At 44.3% G+C, this 24,416-nt stretch overlaps 1 protein-coding gene across 1 annotated transcript in view; it reads right to left on the bottom strand.

Moving 5' to 3' along the window:
* Nucleotides 1-9,267: 9,267 nt before the first annotated feature.
* AMT (aminomethyltransferase) overlaps nt 9,268-24,416 on the bottom strand; it is a 194,883-nt gene continuing 179,734 nt past the window's right edge. The window contains exons 8-9 of the mRNA XM_085625050.1: nt 18,308-18,463; nt 9,268-17,395 (exon numbers count right to left, since the gene is read on the bottom strand). Coding sequence (XP_085481176.1) covers nt 17,217-17,395; nt 18,308-18,463 — 335 coding nt within the window. The 3' untranslated portion in view covers nt 9,268-17,216. The remainder of the gene's footprint in view (nt 17,396-18,307; nt 18,464-24,416) is intronic.

The following is a 24,416-nucleotide window of genomic DNA, read 5'->3' as shown; positions in this document are numbered from 1 at the left end:
TAGCGCCAAGAAGAAACTCTGCCTGAAGGAGAAGGACCTGGAAAAGCTGCATGGAGGAGTACTGTCTCTATGCCTGAGAGACTGGCCTGCGGTGGGTGCCTGACTGCTGGAAGGAGAGGAAAAGACTAAAGGAAAAGACTTTTGAATCAACTTGTGCTTTGAACAATCTCCAAGGGCTTGCTGGTGAACTTGCCCCCTGAACTGCGCCCCAGGAACAGTGGGCGCTACCTTTCCCCAAGAAGAGGAGAAGCTGCTGGAGGCGATCCTGTGACGCTGACCCCTGAGGACCTGTGTGCCCCTCATCTGAGCACCGTGACATCTGCCACCGGGGCTACTGCGAGCACCGCAAAGACCTGTCTACCTGGTCCAAGCACCGAAATCATCTGCCCCCCGAGCCGTAGCTCGCAACGCAAAGAAGAAACTGACTAGGCTCCCAGCACCGAGCCTCTGCGACCCCCCTGGCCGTGGAAGCCCCTGTAAGGACCTACGAAGCCCTGTGTGTCCCCTCTGTGAAGCCGGCAGCGCGATGCGCTGAAGAAATTGCCCCCGAGCTGCCCATCCTGCTTCTACCCTCCGGTGCGTGTCCGGAAGCCTAGACGTGCCCCACGAAGCATCGCCATCCTCAGACCTCCAGGGACAGCACCGCGACGTGGGACACCCCTCACCGACTTCTGCAGCCGCCAGGACCTTTGCCCAAAAAGAATTTGAAGGTACTGTGTGCAGCGCGCGTTGGTACGACCCGTCCGTTGCTTGGTTCGGCCGTACTGACGCTTGAGACCCGCTACGCTGCTCACGCGTAAAGCGTGTGCTTTAGCAACCTTCAGAGCGACTGTACGAAGCGATCCAGAAAGGTACGAACTGTCCCCCATTGAAAATATAGTACGTTGCTCACGCGAGAAGCGTGAGGTTTGGGAAGAGGCGTACCGAACGTGTACGACACGTACCTACAAGGGTACGGTCCGTACGGTTCACGTCCCGAGTACGCGTGCTCACGCGAGAAGCGTGAGAAACGGCAAGAGACGTCCAAAACTTAGTACGAAGCGTACCGAAGACGCTACGAAGCGCACAGAACCCCAAAGAAGCCTATTTTAAGTAGAAAAGTGCCATTTTAAGAACTGTGGACTGCCTAAAAGCATTTAAAGTAACTGGAACCTTATTTAAGTGAAAGAACTGTATTTTGACATCCTGCTTGAAGAAATCTTTTATATAAAGAACTTTATTTTGATATAAATAAAGCCTTGTGTCTTTGTGTGGTGGGGTGGAGATTATTGTGTGAGATATCTTGAACACTTAACCTAATGCCCTCTGGAATCTAGCCTGACTGCTCGCGCCACGTTACCTAGAGGGTGAGCAGGGGTTATTTTCTAAGAGTAATCCTTCGCCCTGACTTTGAGGAAAGGGTCCCTGCTTGTCGCAAGTGCCTACCTGCGCCAACCAGAGACCCCAGATTCTAACATTGGTGGCAGCGGTGGGGATTTACGGATTTGCGTTCTTGATGTCTGCGCAGTAATTACTAGCCATTGCACAGTGAGGACAGTCCAGTAGCTTGAGCCACAGAACTTTTTATTATAATTTTGCTTGCCAAGTAAAGAAGATCCCTTGTGTTTGGAGTCATGCATGGCTCAAACAGCATAGAGAAAACCGCGTCTGAAGCCTCTGATCTCTACAAGGCGCTCAAAGCCTGGATTGAATCAAGGGGTGCAACTAAGGAAGTTACACCATTGAAACCAGCGGAAAGCGTTCGCAGTTTTGGCAGAGGCCTGCCGCCAGAGGAGCTGGCAGACAGACAGGCCGCCAGGGATCATGAGATAACATTGGCAAAGCTGGAATTAGAAAGTCAATTGGAGCTAGAAAGCAAGAAGCTGGCTCTGGAAGAAAAGAAAATGCAAATGGATCATGACTTGAGAATGAAGAAACTTGATATGGAGCTCGAGAGGCTTGAGGCCATGGGTGTCTCAGCCCAGCAGCAAGAAAGGTGCGTAGCTCAGAGATTGAGCTTTTCTGAGTGGGAGGAGGAATCCAGCTCAGATGGTGGCAGCCATATTGAATTTTCTAGTGCTGAGAGAGTAGTACGCACACCCAGAGATGTGGCGCCTGACTTGAAGGAGGGGGTTAACATACACCAGGAGGTTCAAGGGCATGAGGTAGCTCCAGTAGTGCGCAGTATCCCTGAAGGGAATAGGATAACTGGCGCAGGGGGTCATGGTCCTAGTGGCGGGAGGGACACTCTACTGACTCTAGATGAGAGGTGCAGGGAGAGGGGTTCCCCCAAAATTGAAGTCCTCGTATGTGAGTGTGAAGACCGCCCAGAAGAGTGTGGGTTGTGTGACAGGGACAGTCAGAAACTGTCGTGCCAGTCTCAGGAGAGTGGTGTGGAGTACGTGTGTGAGGCACTGGATCGCGAGGTGAAGGATTGTTTGGTTAACCCTGCTAGGGGGCTGTGTGATCCAATTGTGGCAGAGCATATTGTAAGTCCCTGTTTTCCAGAGCTATGCCAACACCTGTGGGAGAGTGAGTTCTCTGACCGCAGGGAGCTCACATGGGAGGCAGACCTTTTGGGGGAGTCCAGAGGGTCTGGAAAGGCATTGGGGAGTGATCCCACGATGAGTGGTCCAGGTATCTTCAAACCCAGTGTGGTGGAGGTGGCTCAGAGTAGCCCAGCTAGGTCCTGTAGTAGTGAGAGGGGTGTAGGGCCTCACGTCCTGTCTTTAAGGGGAAGGAGTGAGGATGGGTTATGTCCCGGTAGTGCCCAGCCTCAGTCTCAGAGCCTGGATGGTTCTTTAAGGGAACACCAGGTGGGGAGCCTAGTCTGTCCTGAGGGGCTGCCCGTTGTGCGGGATCCCCTAGTGTCTGGTGAACAGGGAGTGTCTGTAAGCAGGCCTCCCTCAGTTCTGGTGACTGGCAGTACCGCTCCAGTTGGGAGGGTGCAGAAGTCCAGATTGAGGGGGGAGAGGGGGAAAGAGTCCCCAGTGGAAAACCCAGTGGGTCAGGGGCCAGCCAGAAGGGCTGCGTCCCCAGTGAATGACCAGGGTGACACCACTTATGTCCTGGGGGATCTTCGCGCACTGTCAGGTGGACAGGGGTTGGGAGATCTGCGCCAGGCAGACTGTCACACGGCACAGGAGTTATGTGTCACCCTCAGGGGGGGCATGCGTGCTCCCTGGGAAGTCCTGGTGCGCCAGGCGAGCGTTCAACCGCATGGGTTGGTCCCAGGGTTGGGAAGCCAGGTTCAGGTGTTGTCTGACCTGGAGGGTGGGACAACTGTAATCGGTGTCCTAACCCATGTTGCTTCTGGGGGTACCACGCCAGTTGGGAGTGGGAAGTACTCTGGAAGGGGGTGCAGAGGGAGGGAGCCCTCGCCTCTGACCCCGGCTCAACTGAAGGGTTTAGACCCTAGGTTGGAGGGCAAGGTTCAGGGCGTCCCCCCTGATCTGGACGCCCAGTTGCAGGATAGAACCCCTGAACTGGTGGGCGAATTGCGCAGGACAGCTGCCCCAGGTGCCCTGGCAATTCTGGAAGGGGGTACCACTCCAGGTGGGAGGGTACAGAGCCCCAAGGAGGAGGACCGGGTGTGGGAGTGGCCACCCCAGTCTTTGGTCCAGCCGCCGGGTACAGTCCTGGGGCTGGTGGGTCAGTGCCAGGATGTCGTAACTGTCCTGACAGGAGGGAGAATGGACAAAGGGTGCCAAGCACCTGGGGCTACGCCCCCCCGCTCCCTGGCACCACAGAGGATGGAGAGCCCTGAGAGGCATACGGCCTGGGTCTCATCCCTGACTACTGTCAGTGGCCACTGTAGCATTTTGCGGTCTGTCTGTTGGGACACACGTGGGCCAGTTAACGTTAGGTGCTGCACAGGTGGTGTCCACAGGTGAGGAGAAGGGTTCCCCATGGATTGGCTTGGTGGGCACTGAGAGTATGGACAGAGGGAGTCCAATAGGTTCAGATTGGCGTAGAACTGGAGTCTGCCCCTGCAGTTGCGGGCCAGGTCCTTGCTTTTTCGCCCCAAGCAGGGAAGACCATCACGGTGGTGATTGGTCTACCCTGCGTTTTGGCTGGAAGGGGGTTGTGTTGGACATGGCCCTTTTTGCAGGGTCATCCCTAAACTTTTTGCCTTCCTCCTGTATTTTTCCTGACCTGTTGTTGGCTGTTTTATGACTCTGGGCACCTTACCACTGCTGATCAGTCCTAATGTGCATATGCTCTCCCTATGGTAAAATGTATACATTGATTGGTGTCCATGTTTGGCTTATTTGGTTTACTATCAGCCCCTAGTAAAGTGCACCAGGAGTGCCAAGGCTTGTAAATACAAATGCTGCTGGTGGGCTTGCAGCACTGGTTGTGCCACCCACAGAAGCGGCCTAGTACAATGTGTCTAAGGTCTGCCACTGCAGAACCTGCGCGCGGTCTGGTACTGTCGCGCTGATTGCGCAAGTGCACCTACTTGCCAGTCCCCAAACCTTCACTTAACTACATATTAGTCACCCCTCTGGTAGGCCCAAGGGCAGGGTGCATTGTAGGCATAAGGTAGGACATGCCCTGGTGTGTGTGGCATGTCCTAATAGTGAATTACAGCCATTTTCGTTTTTCACTATTGAAGGCTACCTGCTCTCCATAGGCCAGAATGGGCTGCTGGAATTACTACACGCTGTAATGCCAGTGGACTCATAGAGCATGGTAGAAAGTCAAGTTTAGTATGCCTGAACTCAGAATAATAAAATACTTCTTTTAGTAAAGTTTATTTTAATATCCTGCGTTTGTAAATACTACTTTTAGAAAGTTAGTATTTACTGACCTGGCCATTTCAGTCCGCCTCTGCTGTGTGTGTGTTCTGCCTAGTAACAGTGAGGAGCAGGGCTGGGGAATTCCAGGAGACAGGCTGGCTGCCAGGTGGTGGGTAGAGAGATTACACCAGGATGGGTGGAAGGAGTACACCTTTGACTCTGAATAGACCTGTGCTCTGCGACCACACTGCCGGCTCCGCCCCCTGTGGAGCGGCTGATGTCTCTGCCCTGCTGCTGAAAGGAAAGAGCAGAGTCACCACAACAAAGTGCTCCAAAACTGGACTGAGCCAGGCCCAGGCCCCCTGGCGACAAAGAACAAAAGAATTGTGCTATAAAAGAAGGAGCCCTGCTCCTAAGAAATCAGATCCTGTTTGCGCCAAGAAGAAACTCTGCCTGAAGGAGAAGGACCTGGAAAAGCTGCATGGAGGAGTATTGTCTCTATGCCTGAGAGACTGGCCTGCGGTGGGTGCCTGACTGCTGGAAGGAGAGGAAAAGACTAAAGGAAAAGACTTTTGAATCAACTTGTGCTTTGAACAATCTCCAAGGGCTTGCTGGTGAACTTGCCCCCTGAACTGCGCCCCAGGAACAGTGGGCGCTACCTTTCCCCAAGAAGAGGAGAAGCTGCTGGAGGCGATCCTGTGACGCTGACCCCTGAGGACCTGTGTGCCCCTCAACTGAGCACCGTGACATCTGCCACCGGGGCTACTGCGAGCACCGCAAAGACCTGTCTACCTGGTCCAAGCACCGCAATCATCTGCCCCCTGAGCCGTAGCTCGCAACGCAAAGAAGAAACTGACTAGTCTCCGAGCGCCGAGCCTCTGCGACCCCCCTGGCCGTGGAAGCCCCTGTAAGGACCTACGAAGCCCTGTGTGTCCCCTCTGTGAAGCCGGCAGCGCGACGCGCTGAAGAAATTGCCCCCGAGCTGCCCCTCCTGCTTCTACCCTCTGGTGTGTGTCCGGAAGCCTAGACGTGCCCCACGAAGCATCGCCATCCCCAGACCTCCAGGGACAGCGCCGCGACGTGGGACACCCCTCACCGACTTCTGGAACCACCAGGACCTTTGCCCAAAAAGAATTTGGAGGTACTGTCTGCAGCGCGCGTTGGTACGACCCGTCCGTTGCTTGGTTCGGGCCGTACTGATGCTTGAGACCCGCTACGCTGCTCACGCGTAAAGCATGCGCTTTAGCAACCTTCGGAGCGACTGTACGAAGCGATCCGGAAAGGTACGAACCGTCCCCCATTGAAAATATAGTACGTTGCTCACGCGAGAAGTGTGAGGTTTGGGAAGAGGCGTACCGAACGTGTACGACACGTACCTACGAGGGTACGGTCCGTACGGTTCACGTCCCGAGTACGCGTGCTCACGCAAGAAGCATGAGAAACGGCAAGAGACGTCCAAAACTTAGTACGAAGCATACCGAAGGCGCTACGAAGCGCACAGAACCCCAAAGAAGCCTATTTTAAGTAGAAAAGTGCCATTTTAAGAACTGTGGACTGCCTAAAAGCATTTAAAGTAACTGGAACCTTATTTAAGTGAAAGAACTGTATTTTAACATCCTGCTTGAAGAAATCTTTTATATAAAGAACTCTATTTTGGTATAAATACAGCCTTGTGTCTTTGTGTGGTGGGGTGGTGATTATTGTGTGAGATATCTTGAACGCATAACCTAATGCCCTCTGGAATCTAGCCTGACTGCTCGCGCCACGTTACCTATAGGGTGAGCAGGGGTTATTTTCTAAGAGTAATCCTTAGCCCTGACTTAGAGGAAAGGGTCCCTGCTTGTCGCAAGTGCCTACCTGCACCAACCAGAGACCCCGGATTCTAACACGGTTTGTTTCCCTTAGCGCCATGGCCAAACGTACACTGGGCTGACCCCACGAGGACTCGTCTCCAGTGGTGCTACTACACTTTCAAATACTTCGGTGTTCAAATTTATTACACAAAGAAGGACCGCTATTTGGAGCGATAGTCACAAGCAGGTTGCGTTAATCACACTCCAGAACTCACTGTCGGAGAGCGGGCTTGGAGCACCTAACTTCAAGCGTTACTATGCAGCACCGCAATTTCAATGGTCTACGGCCTGGTTGCGTGATCCAGCTTGTCCCGAGTTACCGTTCATTTGCAAAGTGTTGGGTGGTGTGTGTATCTACACATTGCTGTCTGAGGCCACTATCCGTCCCCTGTGTGAGATTAGATAGATGGCTGTGGCCCCCACCTTCCATACTCCCCAGCGATTGTTGTCTAGGAACTACCACAATTGGGGTCTAAAGTGCAGTGCACTGACACAACGCCCTTGAGGGACATAGGGGTTGAGCAACTAGGGAAAGTTTACAATGAAGAACCGCCATGTCATTCCAGGATGCCATGGACACTTACAGAGAAGGTCCTGGTCAGTATTGAACCTTTCATGCGATACAACATGTGTTGCACGAAAGTGGAACATCGGGTATTAAGAGCCCCCTGCCTCAGCGATACTGAAAACATTGCTGTCATCTGATGGTACTTGACATGCCATCACGACCCTTCACATCACTCAATATTGCTACACCTGGCCATATGGTTGGAGCGAGCACTAGGTGGGATGGATTCAGTTGGTGAAGGGGATTGGCATACCCTAGGTTCCACTTTATATCATACAATAAAGTACAACACACCTACCTCTCCCCCCAGGTCATTAAGTGCATGTTCCCGGCTCTATCCCCTGAATGCCCCCACTGTAAATTACAGAATGCTGGATTCTACCACATGGTATGGGACAGGCAGGTGCTACACCCAGTCTGGCAAGCGGTGACTGCTGTGGTGGCCAAGATGGTAGCACATAATCTTACATCTACATCTGAATCCTGCGATTGGGTCTACGCCCCGAGCAAAAGGAGACAAACATCTTCACTGAATCATTGACCTGGCCTTTGTATTGTTTAAATGCCAAGGAGCCATGCATTCAAGGTGCCGACACCCCCCCTCCTCCAAGAAATCCAGCGGTGGCTTAATGTATTACTGACATGGACCCAGGTGGAAGCCCACACTCTCAAGTTGCTTTACATGGGGGGTGGGTGGGAATTCCCACACAGGGTTGGAATGTTGGGAGACCTTCCTGCTTAATGCAGAAGCCAAAAAGGATGTGTGTCCACCTTTACTCGCATACATGCTCACAGATATGACGGCAGCCCCCCTGCTAGACCCATGTGGTCCCCCGGGAACGGAGTCTACACATACACACCCTACCCGGGATAAACATCAGGGCCTGACCTCTTCCACCTGGTGACATCACCAGCGGTCTACCGTCGAAGAGCACCGCCCCCCCAACCCTCATCCCTCCTGCTAACGTCTCTTGGTAACTCCTGTTTGGGTGATACCCCTGGTGAGTACTCCCTCTGGCTACCCCTTACCCGTGAGACACGTGCTCTCTCATATCTTGTGCAGACTCCAGAGTTTTTCTTCTCTTTTTCTGTTGTGAAATATTGTTCATGTGTTTGCTGTTGATATTTTCTTCGGAGGCACTGCCAATTCACCAAAAAAACTTGACTGCAATACATCCTCATGTCTTACTGCGCTTGGAGCCACATTTGAAGGTGATGTCGTAACGTGTGAAACTTTAATAAACACATTAAAAAAAAAATAATAATGCCCTCCACCAGACTCCTATTTAGAATCTACAAAAAAAAAAACACAGTAGAGTCTAAAAACTTTAACCTAGGAGGCAGCTGTCCTCCCTGACGAAATGATACTGAATTGGTTACAGCTCCAGATAAAAAAAATTCGAAACTAAGAATGGCATGACTAAAATACATGAGCCACAAGGTATCCAAAGAAGAGCACTTTAACTTCCTTAGCTCATTGGTAGGATGGCACACACTAGAGTATGCGCCTACTACTGAAAAATCTGTTAATTTCTTCTTTCATGTATGGATTACATTGACAATGTAAAATACACTTAAAACTATATGTAGATACTACAACAGGAGTACGCAGGATTCCCAAACTGCTGTAGATTAATTAAAAAAAAAAATCACATTGCAGATGCAGCATATGGCTCCAAGGCATATTTGTTTTTTATTAATACACATTTGGCTCTATGTATTTAAAGTCGGATTCAGAAATTTTTTCTTCTAGTTTAAGTTGCCCATGATCTTCTGATATGATTACAGCCTTTGTGTAAAATGTGTATGATTGCACTCTATTATAATTTTATAAATTGATGAAATTGTGTAGCTAATGATAATGTGTTGAATCCTTTTCTATAAAAAATCTTCTTTCATCTGATTTGGGTTGCACCTACAGAGACCACATATTAACCTGGTTCAGGTTTGTTTTAATTCTTTTCTGCTTAAAACATTTATTTTCATAGTTAAGTGCATGTGTTGTTTTATTAAGTTTTGCACTTCAAGATACAGATTTGTTTGACACAAAAAAAAAAGGTGATGGGGGAAGGAGGTATGGATCCAAGGATATAAAGTACAAGCACACAAGCAATGGAAACATCTCTACTATGACAAAATCTTTTATTTTTCTTCATGATGTTACAAATTATTCAATACAAAAAGATGAAGCTCTGAAATAGCTCATTGTGATCACAGTGTAAATCCCTCTGCAAAGGAACATCTCTAGTAAGTGGAAAGGTTGAAGTATCCCTGCAGATGAATGGCTTAGTAAGAACCTTTGGTCTCTAAAGTGTTAAAGGTGTTGAACATTTCCGAGCAATTTCCGTATATTCCATTGAGTGTTCTGCTGCTGCTTTGGTTGGACTCCTGAGTTGTCAGTGTACATCTATGAACAGTGATTTTATGGATATTGCATCAACTGCTGGGCCACAACCCTCTCTCAATCCTTATTCCTGTTTCACTAGGTGTTAGGTTATGAGCTTATACCAAAATGGCTTATTTCTTGCCTTCTTTAATTTTCTCCCCCATTTAGGGCACATGTTGTTCACGCCTTACCACCCACTCTATGTATTCTATTCTCATAGAGATTTGCTGATCTCTGACTTATTGCGAAAACTTACAAAAAGAAGTATAAAATGAGACCGTGCTGTACTGTAGCCACCCCCCCCCCCCCACCACCAATGCAGTAAACAGTGGCCTTGAGTAAATTTCCGAGTACAGATCGACCTACTCCTCTGCAAACACAATAAAAGGGTGATTTTCACAGTGCTTGCCAATTCATTAAAATATTAGCAAGGTCGTACAAGAGAGCACATTTATTGCACTGAATAAACAAACCCTTTTTCCTTCAGCCACCATATATGTGAAAAGCATGTCATTGACAGAAGGGTATGGCCATACTTGGCAGTGAAGTCCGATCAAACAGAAAGGTCAAGAATTAAGTTTTCAAGGTGGCGATCAGGAGAGGGTGAGAAAATGAAGGAAGAGCTATAGAAAATACGTTCACGGGGATTCCATTTCTCATTCCTCTTACTCTCCCCTCCCCCCAATTGCCTGTACCAAAAGTGGAAAAGCTTCTCTAAAAAGAACCCTCCACTTACAAATGTGTTTTTTAAGCCATCCATGCTCAAGTAAGTCCCTCCCGGCACAAGATCACTTTCTTTTACATGAGCACTCGCAATTGCCACACTCCGCTTATACATGTTTTTGTAAGATGGAAAAGTGGAGCACATTTTTTAACTGAGGCGATGGCGGAGTGTGAGGGTATCCGAATCACAAAGTAAGTAATTGTGCCTTACGCAGTCATCCTAGATTCCCTTGTGAACTAGGTGGAAATCTGTACATATATCTCCTAGTGACTTGGGTGGAAAGAAAGGGCCCGATTCACAAAAGTAATCTGAGACAAAATCCTAACTTTACGACTTTCGGTATTCACAAAGGACATTTAGGAGTAGCAAAGTTAGGATTTTGTCTCAGTTAAACTTAAGTTTTGGTCTTACCAACCAGTTGAGAAGGAAGGTGAGCAGAAAGACAAAGCAGGGTTAAAGTGACTGAGTTAAAGGAAAGGGAAATGCAATAGGAGGGTCTGCAAACTTGGGGAGTCAGTTCAGAAATAAGGCAGAAAGAAGGATGCGAGGATAAAAATTATACGTTCTAAAACAAGATTCCCAAAGAAGAGATTATCTACAAGACAGAATGTGCATCTTCATGGGTAATCTACCATATGAATGAAGCATTGAGCCCTCATTCCAGGAAATGTAGTGCATCTCAGTTTATAATTCAAACCTGTGAATGAATGATTAACCTATGAAGAAAACAGATTGCATTCTAGACTAAAGCATTTATGCTTCAAAGTATGCACTAGTCGGGATGGTCACGTGTCAACCAGAGTGATTTTTTATCAAATGCAATTTCACAGAAACTGTATCCTATTAGTGCTGATATAACAAGTGTATAAAAAAGCAGCATTAATATCAAATGAAATATATATCCATAATATGCTATTGCAGTATACTCAAAATATTACACAGCTGGCAGTAGTTACTACATACAAATCTAAAATACATTACAAAGAAATAATTAGCATGCTAATTCTAAGATGATTTAAAGTGAAGCAGAGGACTCTCAAAACAGACAGAGAGAATGCGCAAGAAATTAAAGTGGAAGGGTTGCACTTTTCATAATAATATACGATCTGTTTCTTGAGTCATTGCCTCCATTTTGTATCAAAGTCCCATAAGGATTCACTTAACAGATACTAATCATTAGACCAAGATAATCTCATCAACTTCAAAAAGAGGCAAAAAGCTTTTCCCCTTCTAGTAATTCACCTACTAGACCAATAACAATGTTAAACGCTAATCATGAAACTAACAGTGCTTGGGTCCCCAGGGTTTTCAATTTTTACACAATACCTAAGCAAAATAAACCTAGTCTTGAAGCTTCCCAATTATGCATCTAGGAGGCTGACCGAAAAAACACACCAAGATATGGGCGGACTGGCAGGACCATAGGGGTATTGTTGATGGAAATATTACACACATTTGTTGAGGATTCAACGGTGTGTTGCTGATTTACACTGGATTAAACAGACCTGGCATTTTGCTGATGGTGGGGGGCTGCTTTCTGTATTTAGGGTTTATTGAGAAATGTCAATAAAATAATATAAAATAAACAAATTAATGCACATCTAATGTGAGGAAACACGCTAGGCACGGTGTGTGGACATTATCAAAGAAATAGTTAGTGTTTCTGATTGACCCGGATGATGACAATAGAAAATTAATCACAAATGCTTTTAAAAGGTAATCAATATTGAATAAGGAGCCAGGAGTGAGGAAAGTATATAGGAAGCTACCTTTTCTTTTCATCCTTGATAGAACAATTGATGATGGACATTCAGGTTCAATATTGGCCTCAGTCAGTCTAAAATGTTGAACCTTAACTTGAATGACATGAAAAGAGAGGCAGTGTCATGCTTAACTCCCTTGGATTATATATTTATTGGCCCAACCCACAAACAGGTTTGATGCCTACTATTTATCAAATTATCCTAAACTTTTTTTGCAGCTGTTAAACCAAAAATAAGAATTTTAGCAACCATGCCTGTAACATGGCCTGGGAACCTCTCTTCTATAAGAAAGTGACTCCTTATCTGACTCTACACTAATTAAAGGAGGAAGTTATAAAATTGATATGAATTAATAATCTTCCACTTGTTTTGGCAAAGCCGATGACACCCATGGTGAAAGGATGTTGATGGAGCAGGACCTCAGGTGTCCAAATCTCCCTATATATTACAAGTCCACTCAGTTTCATGTCATCAATGACCAAATGATACCATAAGTCACATCTGGTGAGATTTTGAGAACTGCCTCTTGTGAGACAAACTTGGTTAACCAGGAATTTTGGATCACTAATATATAGGACTATTTCAAAGGCCTCTATCGAGATGTGCCCATGGATCTTGCTCTCAAGTCTAGCTTATCTGGTAATTTGCAACGTTAAAGCACCTTTCCTGCCATTGGGTAAGAAATAAAATTAGGTCTCTTGCTGCATGAGTGGAGAGAAAGTTAGTATTTCTTTGTAATTAACCCAACTTTGCAAATTATAACGTTTTTACGATAGGAGCATTCTGTCGGATAAAAAAAGACATTTAGACAGGATTTCCTCCTTGCTAATTGAAAGTTGAACTAAGAGATCTAAATGGCTGAGGAATTGGACCTTCCTTTTGATTAAAGCAGCATAAATCTGTACAATACAGCACATGGGGTTTCCATTATAGTGACAAGTTGTCTTCACGGGAATTTTACTTTTATCGAAAGCCTTTGGAAACTCAATGTTCCAAATATGACCAGCTCCAGGCAGTTAATAATTATTTCAGTTCTTAACAGTGACCAACAAGGCTTTGGCAGGATATGAGAGTAACATTTTGATGCAAAAGTTAAACCCAAAACGTGCAAAGTGTTTAGCATAACCAGATTGAATTGCTTATCATGATGTAATCAATCACTTTCTCCTCTGAATTAGACATATTAATGTCAACATCCACAAGAGGTGTCTTTGGTGGACTAGGTTGTGACACAGTGTATAAATCGGATGTTTTAGGGTCTTCGGGTTCTTAACTATGGGTTTAGTGCTCAGAGATGGCTAAAGTAGAAGAACTGTGCAGGGCGAACTGTATTTTGAATTGCCAGAACAAGACAGGCTTCTAGCATAACAGACAGCATTAAACTGTCAGTGATATTTTTTACCATGTTCTAAATGGGATCAGAGGAACCTGGCATGGATTCCTCCTTGTCCACCAACACTGGTAAAGTACATGTATCACTGTGCCAGGAAGTAATGAGCTAAACTACTGAACAAACTTCGAGATCTTGTGATAAATGATAAGTGCTACAGTTTGGGTACATTTAAATGTGTTAAAAATACAGAAAAATATCCAGGTTCCAACAGAGTAAGTTTTGAAATGACTAATCCAGGTTCCTCATTGGTGCACACAAAAAATCTCTTCACTTTAGTATTACAATTAATTTGGAAAGAATGCACAGGGAAGGTTGGAAATCCACCTAAACTTTGGTACCAGGGATTATCTGCCTCAAATATGCAACCCGATGTTTTTGCAGTTATCATACTCTGTCAAGATGGAGTATATTTAAAGCCAATATATTGCTTCGCCTACTGCATTTTTATGTCGGGGACCATAGCTTGGCAATGGCAGAGACTACTCTGCCTCTGTCAGGGCTAAACTAATCCAATGGCCAGATGGACTAGGGGCTGTCGAAGAAATGGCTATATGTCCCCTGCCCAATTTAGATGGGCATACATATAGCTGCTTTTTTACTGCCCGTCACAGCCAGGAAAACCCTGCCAGTAAGGGGCAATAAATAAATAAAAATGCTCCCCTTGCCATGTGAGAGTACTACATGGAAAGGGTGTCATTGTTTCTTTATTTTCATAAACAAAATCTCACTTTTGGGGTTTGTTTTTGAAAATAAAAAAAGTTTTGAAACGTTACTGTATGGCTCCTTCAAGTTTGACGGAGCCATACGTCAAAGTTACAATACATTCACAGGAACTGCCTTGATGACGGTTCCTGTGAATGGTAGACATGTCAGTCAGGCTGACTGACATTTCTAAATTTGGCATATGGGTATTCCATTAGGGCGATGTAATTTACTTCATTGCCCTGGCAGAGTACAATAAGTCTGCCAAATACTATATCGGCCTATAAATGACTGGTTGTTCTTGGGGGTTAAGCAAGGAAAATCCTGGTACCAAAGTAAGTTTATGATCTTTTAGAGCTTTTTCCTCTTTTTATTGTCCTTTTGTTTTGTTAAGTTGATGTATAGGTGAGGATTGGACCACAGTAGGCAATTAGCATACTTATTTGAAAGACAAAGGCATGCAATGAGCATTTTTATGATGTTTCTTACAATGTCGGAGGTGGATTTGGTCCTCATAGTGTTGTTTAGGGCAGATGCATTAGAGTCATATAACAACAGAACATGTGTTTTCAGTTGAGGACCATGATGAAAAACTAGCGCGACATTCGAACTAAATGATTTATTCAATGGCCTTTTGAATCGACTTTGTTGATTTGGAAGATGCAATTATTGATCCCAGAATGATATGATGTGTTGGGCATTGGTTACAAGATAAAAGTTCCTGTCCGTGGTAAATTCCACAACTTAATTTAGGTGAAGCCCATTCTGTACCCTATACTTTAGGCCTTTCATCTCAGAACTATCCTTCTGTGAAGTACTTGCCAATACATGCCCCCGGACAATGCGTCCCAAGAAATGGCAATGGAGAAACCCAGAATGGGAGAGCAGATCCTCAAATTGGTACAGGTAGGCACTGCAGCTCCAGACACCTCTTGCACATCCTTTGTATTGAGGTGCAAAAGCGTCCATCCAAAGATAAATTCAAGGGCTGCTGGTAAATACTGGTGCCTTGACTGTCATGGACTGACTACATGAACTAAGTGCTAAGAGTGTTCATCAGCACATCGTTCCCTGCTGGAGCCCCTTGTTAATGGACAGCAAAGGAAGGCAGAGCTTCACTTTTTTTCAGCCAATCAGAAAAGGAACACATAAAAGGGATATACATTTTAAAAGTGACAGATTTCTCTCTTCCAACCAGTGGCTGCAGGAAATTCATACAGAATTGAGCAGAAGGGAAAACAAGACAGAAAGTATGTGGTGTAACCATGATGGACAAGTTTGGTCCTAAATTAGACTCTCAGTATAGCTTACAATTAAATAAATGTTTAGGGCAGACCTGAGCATTTCGAGCTAGTGTTCCAAGTGAGTTATTCTGTTACTCCGAGTTTGAGAAAATATTGCTTTAGATATGTAACTCATGTTACATTGATAACAAGATTCATTGCTATCTAGCAGACCTATTTAGTAGAGCACAGGCTTTGTTTTACGTCCACAGACAGGACGTTGTCTCGGTTTTGTGTGGACCAACTTTAATTGTTGCAAGATCTCCACAAGGTTAAGGTACAGCCCTATTGGTGCAATGGGATGTCCTCTTGTGCCTCACGGTGCTGATTGTACACATGGTTAGATAACTGGCACATCTGTCTTACCCTGCTGCCCCTAGTCCATGACACAGATGAGTAGTTTGTGGTGAAGTACGCCAGGATTGCCCTTAAATTAATTGCACCCGTAGTGGCACACTATCACTATGATGGCACAGGGAGCCAAACAAAATCTTAAGCATCTTGCAAGATAACTGAAAATGCTAATTGGCCTCCAGAGAAGGCAACTTTGGAATTGCTGTGAAGGTCTATTTGAAAAACAACAGCAAAGATAAAGGGACAATGTTGTTTCCTTATCACAAACGTATAATTTAACAGTGAATCAGAATTGTTTTCTAAGGTTAGGAATTTGGATATTTTTGTGCGGTCATCATTTCCAGTGCTGTAATGTCTTTTTTTTTTTTTTTAATGGACAGGGTTTTTTTTCTTTGAGAGAAGGGATGTAATGGGATGTAATGTGTCGTGTGAATATAGATGTTGTACGTCCCAATTGGCTGTGTAAAAAGAATATATAAAAAATAGTCCTTCAATGTTGAAGGAACACAAAACTGCTCGTTGTTTCAGTAGTGTTTGCAGGATTGATAAATAGTTCCCAGCTTTTTAAATTTATCATTGACTATTTCCCATTTAAACATGGCTCTTTATCAAGCAGCAGAACGTTTGACAGACAAGACAGCGGTCTTTCTTCAGCAGAGCTGCTAGAGGGGATTGTGCGTCCCTCAAAGCCAACACAATTGGATTTGCACAACCCATGGATTACAAACCCACAAAAATCACTGTAGGGTTCCAGCGTCATCACTAATCAGAACTGCAACACTGATATCATCGCAATCCAAATTGTCTCTGCAAGGCATTTTAGTACCGGAGACATTTTGCAGCCATGGCCTTTATCATTATTTAAAATACTGTCCCTTTCCCACTCCCCCATATATTCTTCTACCACTGTGCAAAAGTGTTCAGGTCTCAGTCTTCAGTGGTCCAGGTCTGCCACTAAATTCTTCCTTCAAATAGCACACCAGAGAATTATGTGCATACTTGTATCTATTTGAAACTGTTTACAATGCGGTCAAGAAAGGACTACAGTCGGCCAGACCAAATCAGCACTGGATCACACAACAGAAGTTTCTCTGCATATGCCACAACACTAATACCCAAAGCACCAAGGCAATTATGACCAGATGCATGCCACACAGCCCATGGTTTTGAAAGAACCCACTGAGTACAATATTGCTTGCAGTTCCTAGAAAACCAAGAGGGATTTCTAGCACATCCAGTGAAAATATAATGCAACAAAGAGGACTGCTTTCTAAATATCCCAATGTTCCAGCCATGTTACCCACTACACTGACAAGCATCAGGAGTAATTCGAAAACCTACTATCAAATTCCTGTCTAGAGTGTAAAGCGACACTTTGTTTCACAGCCAAGCAGCTAAATTTGGCCACAATGTGTCCAATTGTTTTCATGATCTCCTGCTAAAGGCTTCATTTGCAGCTCTTGTGGGTCTCATTTAAGGGTGTAGTAGTGAGTAGGTACAAAAGGCATCTTGCTAATAACGGCATCCACAGACTTCTTCCGCACTTCGACTCTGACAGGGGTCCCGACTTTGCTGTTTCCCGCCTCCACGTATCCCATGGCGACATTCTGCTTCAAGCAAGGAGAGGGGCAGCCACTCGTAACCTCTCCTGGATCAAGGAAGTGAAACAAAAAGCAATGGTTATTGAGACACAGTGATACCAGGGGAAACACGTTTTTTGGGTAACCATGTTAATCTATGTGCAACTAAGTGACAAAGATACCCACCCACTGCGAAGGATCCAGGTCATAAACGTGTTTCTTGGAAACAAAACTCTGAATGAGTGAGGTAACATGTAAGCTCGGTTTGTCATTTGAACTATGGTGTGATGACTTTTTTATTGCCATCAACAGTACACCTCTGGTCCTAGAACAAGGCAGTGCCACGGCCAAAGAAACCTCTGCCTACAATCCCAGACAGCTGGTACAGAGAGATAGAAACAAAAGTCATACGTGGGAGAAAGGACTGGAACGGATATCATACTGACAATGTTCAGTCTTACGCCCCTTCTTCTTGTCTTTTAACTACAAGCCCACTAATATTATACAACAGGCCATACATTAATTAGTGCCATATGCAGTGTTCAATTTGATATGCCACATGTACCGCCTTCATCATATTTCTGAAACATTGTGCTCCTTGGCAGGACTTTGTTACCATTTTTCATTTGAAGACTGCTTTTGAAATGTTTTTTCGCATAATCGTTTAAAGGAAACACAAAGACGGCGCCTTACAGTGATTTCTAAGCAGGTTGTACACTGCAAAACCATGAAGATGGTCCTACTTCGTATCACCTAGGCAAAGGGATGGCTGAGACTGATCTCATATGCTACAGATACCTTCTAAGGTGAATATGGAATGGTGAAAGAGAACAGAAGAAAATACACCTCCCAGAGAGCAATTCGCCCCACAAAGAACAAATGACGTGACATGTGGTACTGGTGAAATATAAATCAAGGTAAAGAAATAGGAGTGCATTAGATGAGGTGGGGCCGAAAAAAGTAAAGACTGATCTACTCACCAATCACACTCCCTTCAGCATTAAGAATTGAGGTGTGCTGCCTTACAGGGGGGCCTGTTGATATCAGACCAACTCGTTTCCTCCCAACTTTTCCTTTAATCTGAGGTACAATGATGGATGCTCCAGGGAAATCCATTGTTGTTCTCCGGCGCTTCCCTATAATGCATAGCAACACAAACAGTAAGATTAGTATTAACCTATGACCTGTACTCTTCCCTTCGAGACACCAAACAATCTTAGATGGTGCAATAAACTACAATACCCAGGCCTACAGCTTTATGAACAAGACCAGTAGGGGAGATGTTGTACTAATCAATACCGTGGAAAATGCATTTCCCATATTTACAACTCATGGCTTACTGCTCTTACTATCTGATACCAAATGGTCCATTTGATTCCTCTTGGTCATTATAATATGAAGGGGAACTGTGACTAATACTGTGGGGAAAGCCTGAAAAGTGCTTTACACCATCCTAGTTACTAAAACAATACGCATGGATATTGAAGTTGAGAAACGTTATGTATTCCAGTTTACATCCATAATCTCCACATTTATTGGTACTGGTGGGTAACTTGACATCTGTGTCACCTGATGTGCAAACAGACTGTGGCAGCCTAGGATGTGGACAGCTGGAAATATCCCCAAACCAAGTGTCTGTGTCACAGTTTCCCAGAGGGCCCCCGTTTTGTCCAGTCTTTTATCGTGGTACCAACCCTCCTGCTTTCATCGCTTAGTCGATCGTAATCTGGCCACTGTCCCATGTTTTAGAAGAGCCTGAGCTGGAGGCCGCCCTTTTTGTGCCAAGGCCCCTGTTCTGTGGAATTCCCTGCCTCTACCTATCAGAAACATTGAGAACCATCTGCACTTCAGGAAATACCTGAAGACGTGGCCCTTCTCCATCTGTCTGCCCTTTTCTGTGAGGCTGTTGGTTACATCTTTTCCATCTGCGAGGTCTAGCGCCAGGAAGCCCAATTTTTGGGGCAGCTATGCGCTTTACAAATCCAAACCAAAGAATTGGCCTAGTGCTTTCGTTTTGAGTTATGGAGAGATGCCTGTGTGGTAAAATCACTGACAAAAAGAACAGTGGGAACATAAATCATAGCAGGAATCAGATATATGATACAACTGTAACAATTATTAATAACTTGTTCCACATCATTATTAAATTATAAGCCAATAAGAGGGCATGAAGATGTGTCCTTGAACAAATAGGGATAATGCAAACAGATACTGGGCACATCTCAGGAGGGGAAAACTCTTTATAAGATGTAAACATTTCTCCAATGAATGTGTGTTTATGCAAAAGCACCAACTCTGATTTGACATGTCTCACTATAGGGTCAAGGCAGGGAGTCAAAGTCATCTTTATCTGAAGGATCCTACTGCCCTGCTCTTGGGATTAAATCTTAAACAACTGTATCCTTTGCAAACATGTAATCCAACTTTTAAAACCTACTTTGTAATTGTGGCGCACAACACTGTAGGAGCTGCTTGAATAGGTAATGAAGGGCCCACGCAACACCTTGGGGTGCCGCCTTTTGGATTATGTGCAACTGGCATCAATCAAACTCACAATAAGCAATGTAACAGATTAGGGTCATCAAAATTTGTGTCCATAAAGTTTAGGCTTGCATCCTGGCACCTTAAACTTTAGGAGTCCAAAGTATGAGCAACACACTTTTTTGAAGTACTGAAAACAAAATAGTCTACGTTTGTCTTTTTCTCCAGCTGGTTGGGGGATGATGGTGGATTTAAATGGATTTTAAAAGTTGTAAGTGCTGGGGGCTAAGTTAATATGACTGTGATAACCTGTGTGATGGTGGGATTGCCATTGGGAGAGTTATTCTAAATAATTACGCTTTGCAGTTGGACGCCATTTTGGGGACAGCAAAGATTGGTGGTCGATATTCTTTTCATGTGTCAACAAGCACAACCTCATAAAAGGGCATCAACTGAGCGGGTGCACCAACACGCCCATATGCGTCTAATCCTCACACTCCATGCTGCAATTCAGTTGTAGACTCATCCCTATATCTTTTGAGGATTTATTCTGATACCTGTTCTCCTACCTCTATGATTAAAAAATGTATAAATAAAGACAGAACCTATCTATATCAAAATTAAGTAATGCGGCAAAAGCAAAATTTAACACGCCTCTTCCACCTAAGAATCAGTCTTCATTAAAGTCTCAGAGAACAAACAAATTATTCAAAGTTTACAAGATTAAATTCCCACAAGTTTATCAGCAGTGCTTTGCAATGTCTGCTCTGTCGTGGCAGAAATGCCTGCTCCTTATAAACAGTCCAACCAATGGATTTTATTAATTACTGAAACCTGTTCGTCTCTTGATAGCTTACCTATGTTCGATAAATTAGCCACTCAAAGAATGTAAACTCATTCATGTTATGAGGGTTGGCATAATGTCAATTTATCAGAAATCACCGTTTTTAAAACAGAGTGACTTTTACCATTCTGCAATGTGCCAATTTGATTGTCACTTTAAAAACCAAATTACCTGTATTCTTGTCCATCACTCTCCTCCCTCACCCTCCAAATTTCCTGTTAAATCCTTCGAGTTTTACTGCAGAAGTTAACAGCATTATGTCTCTTAAAGGACAATGTTATATTAGCTTGTGGTCTTAAACTACGGCTAGAAAATCCTACAGGTCTTTCAATCCGCTTTAAACAAAATATGGAAGTTCTTAAACTGTAAATATCATCAGTGGACTTCTTAATCATGGTAATATATACAAGGTCTGTGAACATATGTACTGTGAGATATTGATGTCTTTTTTCTTCATTGCCCACAATACTTGTTTGCATTGGTCAACAGCCTTAATTTTTGCTAATATGGATCACTGACCTTCCTCTAGGCATCGGGGGCCCTTAGTACGCAGATTTATTGCTTTCCTCACTTCTATGTGTATCTCCTCTATGGCATCGAAAAGCTCTTTTGCAGCAAACGCTGCACTTCAGATCAGAAGATTCAGACAGACTGGTGAGCCCCACAATCCCGTATACTAGCTGACTGGGCCTCATTTTCTAGGCACTCCAATTTCCCTTGAAGATGTACCAAAAAGTAGACATACTCCTCATATTGTGTCTCTGCCTTTTCTCTCCCTTGCTGGTGACAACCTTCTCCATAACCACCTTGCGACGACCCAGACATTTCACATTCTGCTCTGTATCCAATAAGTGTTTGTTCATAGTGTGGGAGCCGAACACCAACAATTTTCTGAACCCCAATTTCTTATGCACCCCAATTTTACCTTAGGGAGTTCGTCTCCAGGAACTTTTGTTTGATGATCTAGCGGCAAGAGACCACCCTACCCATCAATAACTCACACATTTAGCAAAGGAGAATTTGAGATAGAAACACACTTTTAAATGACAGCTACATATCAAAATATAAGAATGACCGAACAGAATTGTTCATGTAAAAGATACAGAAAAATGCATTGTTTGCCATGAAGGTTTTAAACTCTTCACTCGGCTTAACTGCAATTCCAATTAAACACACAAAGATTTTGCTTACAAATATACAAGTACAATTTAAAGAGCTGGAAAAGGAACTGGGTCAATTGAAATTAACAAATGAAATGAATTTAAGGAGGAAGTGGAAATCCAAGGGGAAAAACATGAGGAAATTGTACAACTACGGAAATAAACTAAATTCCAGAGAAACAAGGACGACTACAATGAGGGACGCATCTTTAATACGCCAAGAAATTTAATGTCCTAAAACATCAAGAAAAACAGAACGTTGCAACTAATGTGTCAGGAAGTCTATCCTCATTAACTGACACAGATTTGAGTGAAGGAGAACCTGAATATGCAAAGGATGTAGGGAAACGTACTTTTGTAGGCGAAATGAGGCTGGCCCTCTAACAACAACAATGGGAGAAAAATATAGGACTCGCCACCTATACAACCAGGGGAAGAGGAAGGGGCTGGAGTTGAGGGGGAAACAGACAAGAAGAGTAAAAAGATATAATGGAGAAAGAAAACCTGGACGTAACAACCAGAAGTATGACACAGAAGAAAATATAGACGATATACAACAAGATCTGAATGTTATCAATCTATCCAAATGACAAATGAAAGACTCTGAAATGTCAATGTTGAAGAGGGGACAACATTTTTGTCCTGTAAATCACAAGGACCTTGCTCAGACAAGGATAGACTCATACAAATCCATCAGGAAGATAAAACAAGCGAAAATATTTGTGGAAAACCCAAAAATTAAAGACTATCAAAAGAAAGTTGAAAAACAGACAATTGACTTGACAGTAGAAGACACAGGGGGATTGTAGTTACTAATTGATTTGGAAAACAAGGGGAGGATGAGGAAACTCCCAGTCTAACAACCTATGCCCAAAAATAGGGCCAGGAGTCAGTGGCAAAACGAAATCTCATTACCAACAGCTACCATCTGGTAATAAAATCAATGTATATCATGAAGTTGTAATACAAGATCTCTATAAACTGACCAAAGAAAAATATACCAACAACCTTACTTTCCAAGAAAAAAAGTCGCTCCCAGAATTACAACACAACGAGATGATAGAGGTCAAAATAGCTGATAAAGGTGGAAACATATTAATCATGGATAAATATGAGTACATGAAGGAAGCGTATTCCCAACTATAGAACAGTGATTATTAAAAGTTAAAAGAAAACCCAACTTCGCATTATAAAAAATATTGGATTAAAAATTGAAAGTGTGGACACAGAGCTCCAAACCTCCTCGTCCAATCAACTGGCACATAGGAAGGTGAATGACCTGTGCTAGCTCTACCTCCACCATGCCAGATTCTGTGTTTCAGCAACTTGACTGTATGAAGCGGACTCATACTGCAACCACTGGGGACTTCACTGGGTCACTGCCAGTCAATGCTGAGAGGAGGAGGAGGAGGCGAACTACCAAGATGAGCCCAGGTAACCACAAGTGATTCAGCTCACCTGAGATAAACCACACCTGCCTACGTACGCTGGGACAACCCAAGCATCCATGACCAGTTAAGAGCAGCGCCTGAAAACACTGACTTTGAACTTGTTAAACATAACTGCTTGGTGCACTTTTTAATAACACTACAATTCGCATAACAGAACTGCCTAGCCAAGAGTACGGACTGACGTACGGGTCACAGACTGTAGGAAAGCAGCTCCATTTTAGCCACTATGAGCCTACACCTTTGCTTGAATCTTTGCTGTTTTACTAGGTAGTAGACCCTGTAGATTCCATAGGGGTCATCCCAGTAGTGATCCCCCCTATAATATGCAGTGTTTTACATTTTAAATGTGATCAAAGTACTTTTCTTCTCGTAAAACAAAAAATATATAAAACACAGAGCTGGACATTCACATATTAAGTCTGTTGTGTGCTTGCTGAGTTCTGAGCCTTCAGCCCCCACAATGCCTCCCTAAGAAGCTTTGGATTACTGGCTACCCTGAGAGTCAATTTCTAAGTGTAGTAGGGGTGTGCTTGGCTCAGTGCCACTGCCGTAGAACAGGCTCAACACATCAGTGGTAAATGGCCCCATGGTTGGGTCCTGTGTGCCTTGTGGCTCCCTAATAGGTTCTGACAGTACTAGTTACTGATTTTCCCTAACCTAGCATCAGAACATTTGAAGAGAGACAGACATCCCCAATAGAAGGATGAGATGGGTTCACAAGCATGTAGGAAAGAAAAGGATGTGTTTGAAAGTCTATGTTGGCTCAGTAAAGGTCTGAGAAACACTAGAGTATGCAAAGTGAGCATTCTGTTACGGAACTCTGCGCACTCCTCAAATGGTGTTTGAGGGTATCTAGGTTCGTTGTGGGGGTATGATGATTAAGGCAGGGCTCAGGGCCTCAGGAGAGTTCATGGGTTTTTGAGTCTGAGGGCTGAAGGAGTTCTGAGGGGCTGTGTTTTGTGCTTTGAAATCTGTAATGTGCATGGACAGCTGCAGTGTTTTTTGTGAGGTCAGGCAAAGACTCGGAAGTCTCCCACGGGTTATGGTGGTTCATGGCATTGTCTGGCTCAGGAAATTGTGGGGCTTTTCGAGAGGGTTTTAGAAACTGTCCAGTAATTACTGAAGATCAATAGGGTTTATCACTGATAAAAGT

This window comes from Triturus cristatus, chromosome 9 (assembly GCF_964204655.1).
Source record: "Triturus cristatus chromosome 9, aTriCri1.1, whole genome shotgun sequence".
Classification (NCBI taxonomy): Eukaryota; Metazoa; Chordata; class Amphibia; order Caudata; family Salamandridae; genus Triturus; species Triturus cristatus.
This window is presented reverse-complemented; position numbering and strand designations above follow the sequence as displayed.